Raw genomic sequence first — 14,657 nt, forward strand, 5'->3', positions numbered from 1 at the left:
GTGGTGTGTGTGCGGGAGGGGGGGGGATGTGGTGTGTGTGTGGGGTGGGATGTGGTGTGTGTGTGGAGTAGAATGTGGTGTGTGTGCGGGAGGGGGGGGGATGTGGTGTGTGGTGGGGTAGAATGTGGTGTGTGTGCGGGAGGGGGGGGGATGTGGTGTGTGTGTGGGGTGGGATGTGGTGTGTGTGCGGGAGGGGGAAGTGGTGTGTGTGTGCGGGGGGGGGGGGTGCAGTACACCTCTGGTGTGTGTGTGTGTGCGGGGGGGGGATGTGCAGTACACCTCTGGTGTGTGTGTGTGTGTGTGCGGGGGGGGGATGTGGTGTGTGTGTGTGTGCGGGGGGGATGTGCAGTACACCTCTGGTGTGTGTGTGTGTGTGTGTGCGGGGGGGGGATGTGGTGTGTGTGCGGGGGGGGATGTGGTGTGTATGTGCGGGGGGCAGTACACCTCTGATATGATTACTCACTCGCGCACTGCTCATATTATCAGCCCTCACTATTCTACTCAGCTAGAAACCAGTCAGCAGGAAGGAGCGGAGATGATGGCTCACCTGTCTCATAGCGCTCACACGTCATCACTCCGTCTGTACAGAGGCTGCAAGTGACACAACAAAGACAAATGAGTCTACGCAGAGACATCAGAGACCACCCCCCTGCAGAGCATAGCCGGAGACCTGCCCCCTGCAGAGCATAGCCGGAGACCTGCCCCCTGCAGAGCATAGCCGGAGACCTGCCCCCTGCAGAGCATAGCCGGAGACCTCCCCCCTGCAGAGCATAGCCGGAGACCTCCCCCCTGCATAGTATAGCCGTAGACCACCCCACTGCAGAGCATAGCCGGAGACCTCCCCCCTGCATAGTATAGCCGTAGACCACCCCACTGCAGAGTATAGCCAGAGACCTCCCCCTGTAGAGTATTAGGGACAGTACGAAGCATACAATGTAAGCCGGAGACCTCCCCCCTGCCGATTATAGCCGGAGACCTCCCCCCTGCAGAGCATAGCCGGAGACCTCCCCCCTGTAGAGTATTAGGGTCAGTACGAGGCATACAATGTAAGCCGGAGACCTCCCCCCTGCCGATTATAGCCGGAGACCTCCCCCCTTCAGCGCATAGCCGGAGACCTCCCCCTGTAGAGTATTAGGGTCAGTACGAGGCATACAATGTAAGCCGGAGACCTCCCCCCTGCCGATTATAGCCGGAGACCTCCCCCCTTCAGCGCATAGCCGGAGACCTCCCCCCTGTAGTGTATTAGGGTCAGTACGAGGCATACAATGTAAGCTGGAGACCTCCCCCCTGTAAAGTATTAGGGTCAGTACGAGGCATACAATGTAAGCCGGAGACCTCCCGCCTGTAAAGTATTAGGGTCAGTACGAGGCATACAATGTAAGCCAGAGACCTCCCCCCTGTAAAGTATTAGGGTCAGTACGAGGCATACAATGTAAGCCAGAGACCTCCCCCCTGTAAAGTATTAGGGTCAGTACGAGGCATACAATGTAAGCCGGAGACCTCCCCCCTGTAAAGTATTAGGGTCAGTACGAGGCATACAATGTAAGCCAGAGACCTCCCCCCTGTAAAGTATTAGGGTCAGTACGAGGCATACAATGTAAGCCAGAGACCTCCCCCCTGTAAAGTATTAGGGTCAGTACGAGGCATACAATGTAAGCCGGAGACCTCCCCCCTGTAAAGTATTAGGGACAGTACGAGGCATACAATGTAAGCCGGAGACCTCCCCCCCTGTAAAGTATTAGGGTCAGTACGAGGCATACAATGTAAGCCGGAGACCTCCCCCCTGTAAAGTATTAGGGTCAGTACGAGGCATACAATGTAAGCCAGAGACCTCCCCCCTGTAAAGTATTAGGGTCAGTACGAGGCATACAATGTAAGCCAGAGACCTCCCCCCTGTAAAGTATTAGGGTCAGTACGAGGCATACAATGTAAGCCGGAGACCTCCCCCCTGTAGTGTATTAGGGTCAGTACGAGGCATACAATGTAAGCCGGAGACCTCCCCCCTGTAAAGTATTAGGGACAGTACGAGGCATATAATGTAAGCCGGAGACCTCCCCCCTGTAAAGTATTAGGGTCACCACCGGCCATAGACCTGTATTAGGTTGTCACTATAGTTAGATATCGGTAGAAGGTGACTGCTGTCTGTGACTTTTCCCGTTTCCTCCCGTTTGGCCCCTCGCTCAGCGCTGCTGTTCTTACCATTTCCCCAGGGCGGTGAGGACGATGTCTCCGGGGTGATAATCGATTCCTTGCAGATGACATGGACATTGGTTCCTGGAATTACAATAATATAGAGATGACTCCTGGCCCCCCCACCGCCACCTGTGTGACCCCTAGCTGAGGCCTCAGGATGTTACCTCTCCACACAGGTGTCGAGCTTTGTGCTGTAGTACATGTTCTCCGGACATGCGCAGCCCTCCACACACTCCTCCTCATCACAGGCATCTGGGGTGGACAGCGACTGGCAGGTCTGGCCGCATGGACGTACACAGGTGCTATAGACCATCAAGCCTCGGCATGGAATACCTGAAGACATGGACACATAGATGGACCATGTTACAAAACCATATGGCTAGGTCATACAATGGGGCAGCAGAATGCCCGGGAAGTGGGGGGTGGAGTGACGGGGTTAGCAGGAGGGAGCACACCACCTGTCCGGGCAGCGTGCACACACCTCTCTCCTCTCTGCACTCTCTCACATGTCTCTCTATTGGTTCCCTGACAAAGTAGCTAAGGAGGTGTCTTTGGGTTGTGCGGCCTTTTCCCTATTCTAGTTGTGTCTCCATTTGGAGTTTTGTGTGCTACATTATATGTGCTGGTTTGCGGGGTTGGGGGGGCCCCATCACCAGCTGTACAGATCCTGAATGGTGCTCAGTGCTGGTAAAACTGGTAGGGACTGGAGAGCCTGGGTCACCTACATGAGATTTCTCTCGGGATCTGCGGTCCATTATGGTGGAGATGAGGTTTGGTAGGGAGAGGAGAGCGCGGGTCACCTACATGAGATTTCTCTCGGGATCTGCGGGCCCTTGTGGTGGAGATGAGGTTTGGTAGGGAGAGGAGAGCGCGGGTCACCTACATGAGATTTCTCTCGGGATCTGCGGTCCATTATGGTGGAGATGAGGTTTGGTAGGGAGAGGAGAGCGCGGGTCACCTACATGAGATTTCTCTCGGGATCTGCGGTCCATTATGGTGGAGATGAGGTTTGGTAGGGAGAGGAGAGCGCGGGTCACCTACATGAGATTTCTCTCGGGATCTGCGGTCCATTATGGTGGAGATGAGGTTTGGTAGGGAGAGGAGAGCGCGGGTCACCTACATGAGATTTCTCTCGGGATCTGCGGGCCCTTGTGGTGGAGATGAGGTTTGGTAGGGAGAGGAGAGCGCGGGTCACCTACATGAGATTTCTCTCGGGATCTGCGGTCCCTCTTGGTGAGGGATCAGGTTTTCTGGTAGGGACTAGAGAGCGTGTGTCACCTATGTGTGATTTCTCTCGGGATCTGCGGTCCCTCTTGGTGGAGATGAGGATTTCTGGTAGGGAGAGGAGAGCGTGTGTCATCATGTGTGATTTCTCTCGGGATCTGCGGTCCCTCTTGGTGGAGATGAGGATTTCTGGTAGGGACTAGAGAGCGTGTGTAACCTATGTGTGATTTCTCTCGGGATCTGCGGTCCCTCTTGGTGGAGATGAGGTTTTCTGGTAGGGAGAGGAGAGCGTGTGTCACCTATGTGTGATTTCTCTCGGGATCTGCGGTCCCTCTTGGCGGAGATGAGGTTTTCTGGTAGGGACTAGAGAGCGTGTGTCACCTACGTGTGATTTCTCTCAGGATCTGCGGTCCCTCTTGGTGGAGATGAGGTTTTCTGGTAGGGACTAGAGAGCGTGTGTCACCTATGTGTGATTTCTCTCGGGATCTGCGGTCCCTCTTGGTGGAGATGAGGTTTTCTGGTAGGGACTAGAGAGCGTGTGTCACCTATGTGTGATTTCTCTCGGGATCTGCGGTCCCTCTTGGTGGAGATGAGGTTTTCTGGTAGGGACTAGAGAGCGTGTGTCACCTATGTGTGATTTCTCTCGGGATCTGCGGTCCCTCTTGGTGGAGATGAGGTTTTCTGGTAGGGACTAGAGAGCGCGTGTCACCTACGTGTGATTTCTCTCGGGATCTGCGGTCCCTCTTGGTGGAGATGAGGTTTTCTGGTAGGGAGAGGAGAGTGTGTGTCACCTATGTGTGATTTCTCTCGGGATCTGCGGTCCCTCTTGGTGGAGATGAGGTTTTCTGGTAGGGACTAGAGAGCGTGTGTCACCTACGTGTGATTTCTCTCGGGATCTGCGGTCCCTCTTGGTGGAGATGAGGTTTTCTGGTAGGGACTAGAGAGCGTGTGTCACCTACGTGTGATTTCTCTCGGGATCTGCGGTCCCTCTTGGTGGAGATGAGGTTTTCTGGTAGGGACTAGAGAGCGTGTGTCACCTATGTGTGATTTCTCTCGGGATCTGCGGTCCCTCTTGGTGGAGATGAGGTTTTCTGGTAGGGACTAGAGAGCGTGTGTCACCTATGTGTGATTTCTCTCGGGATCTGTGGTCCCTCTTGGTGGAGATGAGGTTTTCTGGTAGGGACTAGAGAGCGTGTGTCACCTATGTGTGATTTCTCTCGGGATCTGCGGTCCCTCTTGGTGGAGATGAGGTTTTCTGGTAGGGAGAGGAGAGCGTGTGTCACCTACGTGTGATTTCTCTCGGGATCTGCGGTCCCTCTTGGTGGGGATGAGGTTTTCTGGTAGGGAGAGGAGAGCGTGTGTCACCTACGTGTGATTTCTCTCGGGATCTGCGGTCCCTCTTGGTGGAGATGAGGATTTCTGGTAGGGAGAGGAGAGCGTGTTTCACCTATGTGTGATTTCTCTCGGGATCTGCGGTCCCTCTTGGTGGAGATGAGGATTTCTGGTAGGGAGAGGAGAGCGTGTGTCACCTACGTGTGATTTCTCTCGGGATCTGCGGTCCCTCTTGGTGGAGATGAGGTTTTCTGGTAGGGACTAGAGAGCGTGTGTCACCTATGTGTGATTTCTCTCGGGATCTGCGGTCCCTCTTGGCGGAGATTAGGTTTTCTGGTAGGGACTAGAGAGCGTGTGTCACCTACGTGTGATTTCTCTCGGGATCTGCGGTCCCTCTTGGTGGAGATGAGGTTTTCTGGTAGGGAGAGGAGAGCGTGTGTCACCTACGTGTGATTTCTCTCGGGATCTGCGGTCCCTCTTGGTGGAGATGAGGATTTCTGGTAGGGAGAGGAGAGCGTGTGTCACCTACGTGTGATTTCTCTCGGGATCTGCGGTCCCTCTTGGTGGAGATGAGGTTTTCTGGTAGGGACTAGAGAGCGTGTGTCACCTATGTGTGATTTCTCTCGGGATCTGCGGTCCCTCTTGGTGGAGATGAGGTTTTCTGGTAGGGACTAGAGAGCGTGTGTCACCTACGTGTGATTTCTCTCGGGATCTGCGGTCCCTCTTGGTGGAGATGAGGATTTCTGGTAGGGAGAGGAGAGCGTGTTTCACCTATGTGTGATTTCTCTCGGGATCTGCGGTCCCTCTTGGTGGAGATGAGGTTTTCTGGTAGGGAGAGGAGAGCGTGTGTCACCTACGTGTGATTTCTCTCGGGATCTGCGGTCCCTCTTGGTGGAGATGAGGTTTTCTGGTAGGGACTAGAGAGCGTGTGTCACCTACGTGTGATTTCTCTCGGGATCTGCGGTCCCTCTTGGTGGAGATGAGGATTTCTGGTAGGGAGAGGAGAGCGTGTGTCACCTACGTGTGATTTCTCTCGGGATCTGCAGTCCCCCATGGTGGAGATGAGGATTTCTGGTAGGGAGAGGAGAGCGTGTGTCACCTATGTGTGATTTCTCTCGGGATCTGCGGTCCCTCTTGGTGGAGATAAGGTTTTCTGGTAGGGACTAGAGAGCGTGTGTCATCATGTGTGATTTCTCTCGGGATCTGCGGTCCCTCTTGGTGAGGGATCAGGTTTTCTGGTAGGGACTAGAGAGCGTGTGTCATCATGTGTGATTTCTCTCGGGATCTGCGGTCCCTCTTGGTGAGGGATCAGGTTTTCTGGTAGGGACTAGAGAGCGTGTGTCACCTATGTGTGATTTCTCTCGGGATCTGCGGTCCCTCTTGGTGGAGATAAGGTTTTCTGGTAGGGACTAGAGAGCGTGTGTCACCTATGTGTGATTTCTCTCGGGATCTGCGGTCCCTCTTGGTGGAGATGAGGTTTTCTGGTAGGGACTAGAGAGCGTGTGTCACCTATGTGTGATTTCTCTCGGGATCTGCGGTCCCTCTTGGTGGAGATAAGGTTTTCTGGTAGGGACTAGAGAGCGTGTGTCACCTATGTGTGATTTCTCCCGGGATCTGCGGTCCCTCTTGGTGGAGATGAGGTTTTCTGGTAGGGAGAGGAGAGCGTGTGTCACCTATGTGTGATTTCTCTCGGGATCTGCGGTCCCTCTTGGTGGAGATGAGGATTTCTGGTAGGGACTAGAGAGCGTGTGTCACCTATGTGTGATTTCTCTCGGGATCTGCAGTCCCTCTTGGTGGAGATGAGGTTTTCTGGTAGGGAGAGGAGAGCGTGTGTCACCTACGTGTGATTTCTCTCGGGATCTGCGGTCCCTCTTGGTGGAGATGAGGTTTTCTGGTAGGGAGAGGAGAGCGTGTGTCACCTACGTGTGATTTCTCTCGGGATCTGCGGTCCCTCTTGGTGGAGATGAGGATTTCTGGTAGGGAGAGGAGAGCGTGTGTCACCTATGTGTGATTTCTCTCGGGATCTGCGGTCCCTCTTGGTGGAGATGAGGATTTCTGGTAGGGACTAGAGAGCGTGTGTCATCATGTGTGATTTCTCTCGGGATCTGCGGTCCCTCTTGGTGAGGGATCAGGTTTTCTGGTAGGGACTAGAGAGCGTGTGTCATCATGTGTGATTTCTCTCGGGATCTGCGGTCCCTCTTGGTGAGGGATCAGGTTTTCTGGTAAGGACTAGAGAGCGTGTGTCACCTATGTGTGATTTCTCTCGGGATCTGCGGTCCCTCTTGGTGGAGATGAGGTTTTCTGGTAGGGACTAGAGAGCGTGTGTCACCTATGTGTGATTTCTCTCGGGATCTGCGGTCCCTCTTGGTGGAGATAAGGTTTTCTGGTAGGGACTAGAGAGCGTGTGTCACCTATGTGTGATTTCTCTCGGGATCTGCGGTCCCTCTTGGTGGAGATGAGGTTTTCTGGTAGGGAGAGGAGAGCGTGTGTCACCTACGTGTGATTTCTCTCGGGATCTGCGGTCCCTCTTGGTGGAGATGAGGATTTCTGGTAGGGAGAGGAGAGCGTGTGTCACCTATGTGTGATTTCTCTCGGGATCTGCGGTCCCTCTTGGTGGAGATAAGGTTTTCTGGTAGGGACTAGAGAGCGTGTGTCATCATGTGTGATTTCTCTCGGGATCTGCGGTCCCTCTTGGTGAGGGATCAGGTTTTCTGGTAGGGACTAGAGAGCGTGTGTCACCTATGTGTGATTTCTCTCGGGATCTGCGGTCCCTCTTGGTGGAGATGAGGTTTTCTGGTAGGGACTAGAGAGCGTGTGTCACCTATGTGTGATTTCTCTCGGGATCTGCGGTCCCTCTTGGTGGAGATGAGGTTTTCTGGTAGGGACTAGAGAGCGTGTGTCACCTATGTGTGATTTCTCTCGGGATCTGCGGTCCCTCTTGGTGGAGATGAGGTTTTCTGGTAGGGAGAGGAGAGCGTGTGTCACCATGTGAGATTTCTCTCGGGATCTGCAGTCCCCCATGGTGGAGATGAGCTTTGGTAGGGACTGGAGAGCGTGGGTCACCTACGTGAGATTTCTGTTGTGAAGGATTCCTTGGTAGGTCATGTGAGGCATGCGGTTTGGGATGAGCGGCCTCCATTGGTGCAGCACGAGGGTGGTTTGTTCCTCACCCCATTTCAGGTTTTGCTCGCTGTTTTATTCCCTTATTTTTTTGTATAAATGTCAACTGATTCTGCAAGAACTTCACACAGATTTTAGTCCCTGTCCCCATTCGGGCTCACAGCTTAAACTCAACTATCTGTACGTTTTGGGTCTGGCAGTTGGCGGGTGATGTTACTGGGGCGGAAGAAGGAGGCAGTTGGCGGGGTGGTTAATGGGGCGGAGGGGGAAACAGTTGGCGGGTGATGTTATTGGGGTAGGAGGTGGAGGTAGTTGGTGGGTGATGTTATTGGGGTAGGAGGTGGAGGCAGTTGGCGGGTGATGTTATTGGGGCGGGAGGAGGAGGCAGTTGGCGGGTGATGTTATTGGGGTGGGAGGTGGAGGCAGTTGGCGGGTGATGTTATTGGGGTATGAGGTGGAGGCAGTTGGCGGGTGATGTTATTGGGGTGGGAGGTGGAGGCAGTTGGCGGGTGATGTTATTGGGGTAGGAGGTGGAGGCAGTTGGCGTGGGATGTTATTGGGTGGGAGGAGAAGGCAGTTGGCGGGTGATGTTATTGGGGCGGGAGGAGGAGGCAGTTGGCGGGGGATGTTACTGGGGCGGGAGGAGGAGGCAGTTGGCGGGTGATGTTATTGGGGTGGGAGGTGGAGGCAGTTGGCGGGTGATGTTATTGGGTGGGAGGTGGAGGCAGTTGGCGGGTGATGTTATTGGGGTAGGAGGTGGAGGCAGTTGGCGGGTGATGTTATTGGGTGGGAGGTGAAGGCAGTTGGCGGGTGATGTTATTGGGGCGGGAGGAGGAGGCAGTTGGCGGGGGATGTTACTGGGGCGGGAGGAGGAGGCAGTTGGCGGGTGATGTTATTGGGGTGGGAGGTGGAGGCAGTTGGCGGGTGATGTTATTGGGTGGGAGGTGGAGGCAGTTGGCGGGTGATGTTATTGGGGTAGGAGGTGGAGGCAGTTGGCGGGTGATGTTATTGGGTGGGAGGTGAAGGCAGTTGGCGGGTGATGTTATTGGGGTAGGAGGTGGAGGCAGTTGGCGGGTGATGTTATTGGGGTGGGAGGTGGAGGCAGTTGGCGGGTGAAGTTATTGGGGTATGAGGTGGAGGCAGTTGGCGGGTGATGTTATTGGGGTGGGAGGTGGAGGCAGTTGGCGGGTGATGTTATTGGGGTAGGAGGTGGAGGCAGTTGGCGGGTGATGCTATTGGGTGGGAGGTGAAGGCAGTTGGCGGGTGATGTTATTGGGGTATGAGGTGGAGGCAGTTGGCGGGTGATGTTACTGGGGCGGGAGGAGGAGGCTGTTGGCGGGTAATGTTACTGGGGCGGGAGGAGGAGGCAGTTGGCGGGGGATGTTACTGGGGCGGGAGGAGGAGGCAGTTGGCGTGTGATGTTATTGGGGTATGAGGTGGAGGCAGTTGGCGGGTGATGTTATTGGGGTGGGAGGTGGAGGCAGTTGGCGGGTGATGTTATTGGGGTGGGAGGTGGAGGCAGTTGGCGGGTGATGTTATTGGGGTGGGAGGTGGAGGCAGTTGGCGGGTGATGTTATTGGGTGGGAGGTGAAGGCAGTTGGCGGGTGATGTTATTGGGGTAGGAGGTGGAGGCAGTTGGCGGGTGATGTTATTGGGGTGGGAGGTGGAGGCTGTTGGCGGGTGATGTTATTGGGGTAGGAGGTGGAGGTAGTTGGTGGGTGATGTTATTGGGTGGGAGGTGGAGGCAGTTGGCGGGTGATGTTATTGGGGTAGGAGGTGGAGGCAGTTGGCGGGTGATGTTATTGGGGTAGGAGGTGGAGGCAGTTGGCGGGTGATGTTATTGGGGTAGGAGGTGGAGGCAGTTGGCGGGTGATGTTATTGGGGTAGGAGGTGGAGGCAGTTGGCGGGTGATGTTATTAGGTGGGAGGTGAAGGCAGTTGGCGGGTGATGTTATTGGGGTAGGAGGTGGAGGCAGTTGGCGGGTGATGTTATTGGGTGGGAGGTGAAGGCAGTTGGCGGGTGATGTTATTGGGGTAGGAGGTGGAGGCAGTTGGCGGGTGATGTTATTGGGGTGGGAGGTGGAGGCTGTTGGCGGGTGATGTTATTGGGGTAGGAGGTGGAGGTAGTTGGTGGGTGATGTTATTGGGTGGGAGGTGAAGGCAGTTGGCGGGTGATGTTATTGGGGTAGGAGGTGGAGGCAGTTGGCGGGTGATGTTATTGGGGTGGGAGGTGGAGGCAGTTGGCGGGTGATGTTATTGGGGTGGGAGGTGGAGGCAGTTGGCGGGTGATGTTATTGGGGTGGGAGGTGGAGGCAGTTGGCGGGTGATGTTATTGGGTGGGAGGTGAAGGCAGTTGGCGGGTGATGTTATTGGGGTAGGAGGTGGAGGCAGTTGGCGGGTGATGTTATTGGGGTGGGAGGTGGAGGCTGTTGGCGGGTGATGTTATTGGGGTAGGAGGTGGAGGTAGTTGGTGGGTGATGTTATTGGGTGGGAGGTGGAGGCAGTTGGCGGGTGATGTTATTGGGGTAGGAGGTGGAGGCAGTTGGCGGGTGATGTTATTGGGGTAGGAGGTGGAGGCAGTTGGCGGGTGATGTTATTGGGGTAGGAGGTGGAGGCAGTTGGCGGGTGATGTTATTGGGGTAGGAGGTGGAGGCAGTTGGCGGGTGATGTTATTAGGTGGGAGGTGAAGGCAGTTGGCGGGTGATGTTATTGGGGTAGGAGGTGGAGGCAGTTGGCGGGTGATGTTATTGGGTGGGAGGTGAAGGCAGTTGGCGGGTGATGTTATTGGGGTAGGAGGTGGAGGCAGTTGGCGGGTGATGTTATTGGGGTAGGAGGTGGAGGCAGTTGGCGGGTGATGTTATTGGGGTAGGAGGTGGAGGCAGTTGGCGGGTGATGTTATTGGGGTAGGAGGTGGAGGCAGTTGGCGGGTGATGTTATTGGGGTAGGAGGTGGAGGCAGTTGGCGGGTGATGTTATTAAGAGTGTCAGAAATCTCTTAAGCTTTATGTCCTCCCTCACTTACCTGTTGGATGAGAAACATTGTTCCCCGATATCACCATTACTATACACACTACTGATACATGACACCACACTACTGATACATGACACCACCATTACTGTACACACTGCACTACTGATACATGACACCACCATTACTATACAGACTGTACTACTGATACATGACATCACACTACTGATACATGACACTACACTACTGATACATGACACCACCATTACTATACACACTGCACTACTGATACATGACATCACACTACTGATACATGACACTACACTACTGATACATGACACCACCATTACTATACACACTGCACTACTGATACATGACACCACCATTACTATACACACTACTGATACATGACACCACACTACTGATACTGGACAACACCATTACTATACACACTGCACTACTGATACATGACACCACACTACTGATACATGACACCACACTACTGATACTGGACAACACCATTACTATACACACTGCACTACTGATACATGACACCACACTTTTGATACATGACACCACACTACTGATACTGGACAACACCATTACTATACACACTGCACTACTGATACATGACATCACACTACTGATACATGACATCACCATTACTATACACACTACTGATACATGACACCACCACTACTATACACACTACTGATACATGACACCATTACTATACACACTACTGATACATGACACCACCGTTACTATACACACTACTGATACATGACATCACCGTTACTATACACATTACTGATACATGACACCGCCATTACTATACACACTACTGATACATGACACCACCATTACTATACACACTACTGATACATGACACCACCATTACTATACACACTACTGATACATGACACCACCATTACTATACACACTACTGATACATGACACCACCACTACTATACACACTACTGATACATGACACCACCATTACTATACACACTACTGATACATGACACCACCGTTACTATACACACTACACACCACTGACACAACCCCTCCAGCTGAGTACAGGTTACCTACCACAGGCCGGCATGGCAGCTCTGAAGTTGATGATGACTCCATAGTGGCGGCACTGGTGGGCATAGTGTGCCAGGGTGGAGCAGAGGCAGGCGTCTCCACACTTACATGTGTCTCTCCTGCACTGCTCGTAGTAGGACACAGGACTCAGGTAGGGGTGACATGGAGAGAAGAGCTCCCGGCTGACCACGCTGCAGCTCTCTACCGCGTAAGAGGCTGAAGAGAGAGGAGACAGGAGGTTATCCTGCAGTCAGGGCCCTCGTACACCGAAAGACAATAATGCAGAAAATCCTTATATCATTTAGATTCAAACAGTAACCGGCCAACCACTAGCGGAAATGTCTTCAGGTTTGGTTGGTGGCATCTTTGCAGCTGATCATAAACGTAAATCATTGGTTAATCGTTCGGTGCATGAACACATGGTTTGCTTGTTATTATGACTGTATACTAGAGTACATGAACCATTGTAATCACCATCACTAACCACTGTCATGTCATGGATTGGGGGGAACCATTGGATATACCATCATCACTAACCACTGTCATGTCATGGATTGGGGGGGGGGGCATTGGATATACCATCATCACTAACCACTGTCATGTCATGGATTGGGGGGGGGGCATTGTAATCACCATCATCACTAACCACTGTCATGTCATGGATTGGGGGGAACCATTGTAATCACCATCATCACTAACCACTGTCATGTCATGGATTGGGGGGGGGGGGCATTGTAATCACCATCATCACTAACCACTGTCATGTCATGGATTGGGGGGGGGGGCATTGGATATACCATCATCACTAACCACTGTCATGTCATGGATTGGGGGGAACCATTGGATATACCATCATCACTAACCACTGTCATGTCATGGATTGGGGGGAACCATTGGATATACCATCATCACTAACCACTGTCAGGTCATGGATTGGGGGGAACCATTGTAATCACCATCACTAACCACTGTCAGGTCATGGATTGGGGGGGGGGGGGCATTGTAATCACCATCATCACTAACCACTGTCATGTCATGGATTGGGGGGGAACCATTGGATATACCATCATCACTAACCACTGTCAGGTCATGGATTGGGGGGAACCATTGTAATCACCATCATCACTAACCACTGTCATGTCATGGATTGGGGGGAACCATTGTAATCACCATCATCACTAACCACTGTCATGTCATGGATTGGGGGGGAACCATTGGATATACCATCATCACTAACCACTGTCATGTCATGGATTGGGGGGAACCATTGTAATCACCATCACTAACCACTGTCATGTCATGGATTGGGGGGAACCATTGTAATCATCATCACTAACCACTGTCATGTCATGGATTGGGGGGAACCATTGGATATACCATCATCACTAACCACTGTCATGTCATGGATTGGGGGGAACCATTGGATATACCATCATCACTAACCACTGTCATGTCATGGATTGGGGGGAACCATTGTAATCACCATCACTAACCACTGTCATGTCATGGATTGGGGGGAACCATTGTAATCATCATCACTAACCACTGTCATGTCATGGATTGGGGGGAACCATTGTATATACCATCATCACTAACCACTGTCATGTCATGGATTGGGGGGAACCATTGTAATCACCATCATCACTAACCACTGTCATGTCATGGATTGGGGGGAACCATTGTAATCACCATCATCACTAACCACTGTCATGTCATGGATTGGGGGGAACCATTGTAATCACCATCATCACTAACCACTGTCATGTCATGGATTGGGGGGGGGGGCATTGTAATCACCATCATCACTAACCACTGTCATGTCATGGATTGGGGGGAACCATTGGATATACCATCATCACTAACCACTGTCATGTCATGGATTGGAGGAAACCATTGTAATCACCATCATCACTAACCACTGTCATGTCATGGATTGGGGGGGGGGGCATTGTAATCACCATCATCACTAACCACTGTCATGTCATGGATTGGGGGGAACCATTGGATATACCATCATCACTAACCACTGTCATGTCATGGATTGGGGGGAACCATTGTAATCACCATCACTAACCACTGTCATGTCATGGATTGGGGGGGAACCATTGTATATACCATCATCACTAACCACTGTCATGTCATGGATTGGGGGGGGGGGGGCATTGTAATCACCATCATCACTAACCACTGTCATGTCATAGATTGGGGGGAACCATTGTAATCACCATCATCACTAACCACTGTCATGTCATGGATTGGGGGGAACCATTGTAATCACCATCACTAACCACTGTCATGTCATGGATTGGGGGGGGAACCATTGTATATACCATCATCACTAACCACTGTCATGTCATGGATTGGGGGGGGGGGGCATTGTAATCACCATCATCACTAACCACTGTCATGTCATGGATTTGGGGGAACCATTGTAATCACCATCACTAACCACTGTCATGTCATGGATTGGGGGGAACCATTGGATATACCATCATCACTAACCACTGTCAGGTCATGGATTGGGGGGAACCATTGGATATACCATCATCACTAACCACTGTCATGTCATGGATTGGGGGGGGCCATTGGATATACCATCATCACTAACCACTGTCATGTCATGGATTGGGGGGGAACCATTGTAATCACCATCATCACTAACCACTGTCATGTCATGGATTGGGGGGGAACCATTGTAATCACCATCATCACTAACCACTGTCATGTCATGGA

General features: G+C 52.6%; 1 protein-coding gene across 1 annotated transcript in view; it reads right to left on the reverse strand.

Annotated features, from left to right (window-relative positions):
* Nucleotides 1-14,657, reverse strand: part of OTOG (otogelin) — a 230,428-nt gene that overhangs the window by 112,598 nt on the left and 103,173 nt on the right. The window contains exons 19-22 of the mRNA XM_069967756.1: nucleotides 11,928-12,140; nucleotides 2,358-2,526; nucleotides 2,200-2,274; nucleotides 548-591 (exon numbers count right to left, since the gene is read on the reverse strand). Coding sequence (XP_069823857.1) covers nucleotides 548-591; nucleotides 2,200-2,274; nucleotides 2,358-2,526; nucleotides 11,928-12,140 — 501 coding nt within the window. The remainder of the gene's footprint in view (nucleotides 1-547; nucleotides 592-2,199; nucleotides 2,275-2,357; nucleotides 2,527-11,927; nucleotides 12,141-14,657) is intronic.

This window comes from Dendropsophus ebraccatus, chromosome 4 (genome assembly GCF_027789765.1).
Source record: "Dendropsophus ebraccatus isolate aDenEbr1 chromosome 4, aDenEbr1.pat, whole genome shotgun sequence".
NCBI lineage: Eukaryota > Metazoa > Chordata > Amphibia > Anura > Hylidae > Dendropsophus > Dendropsophus ebraccatus.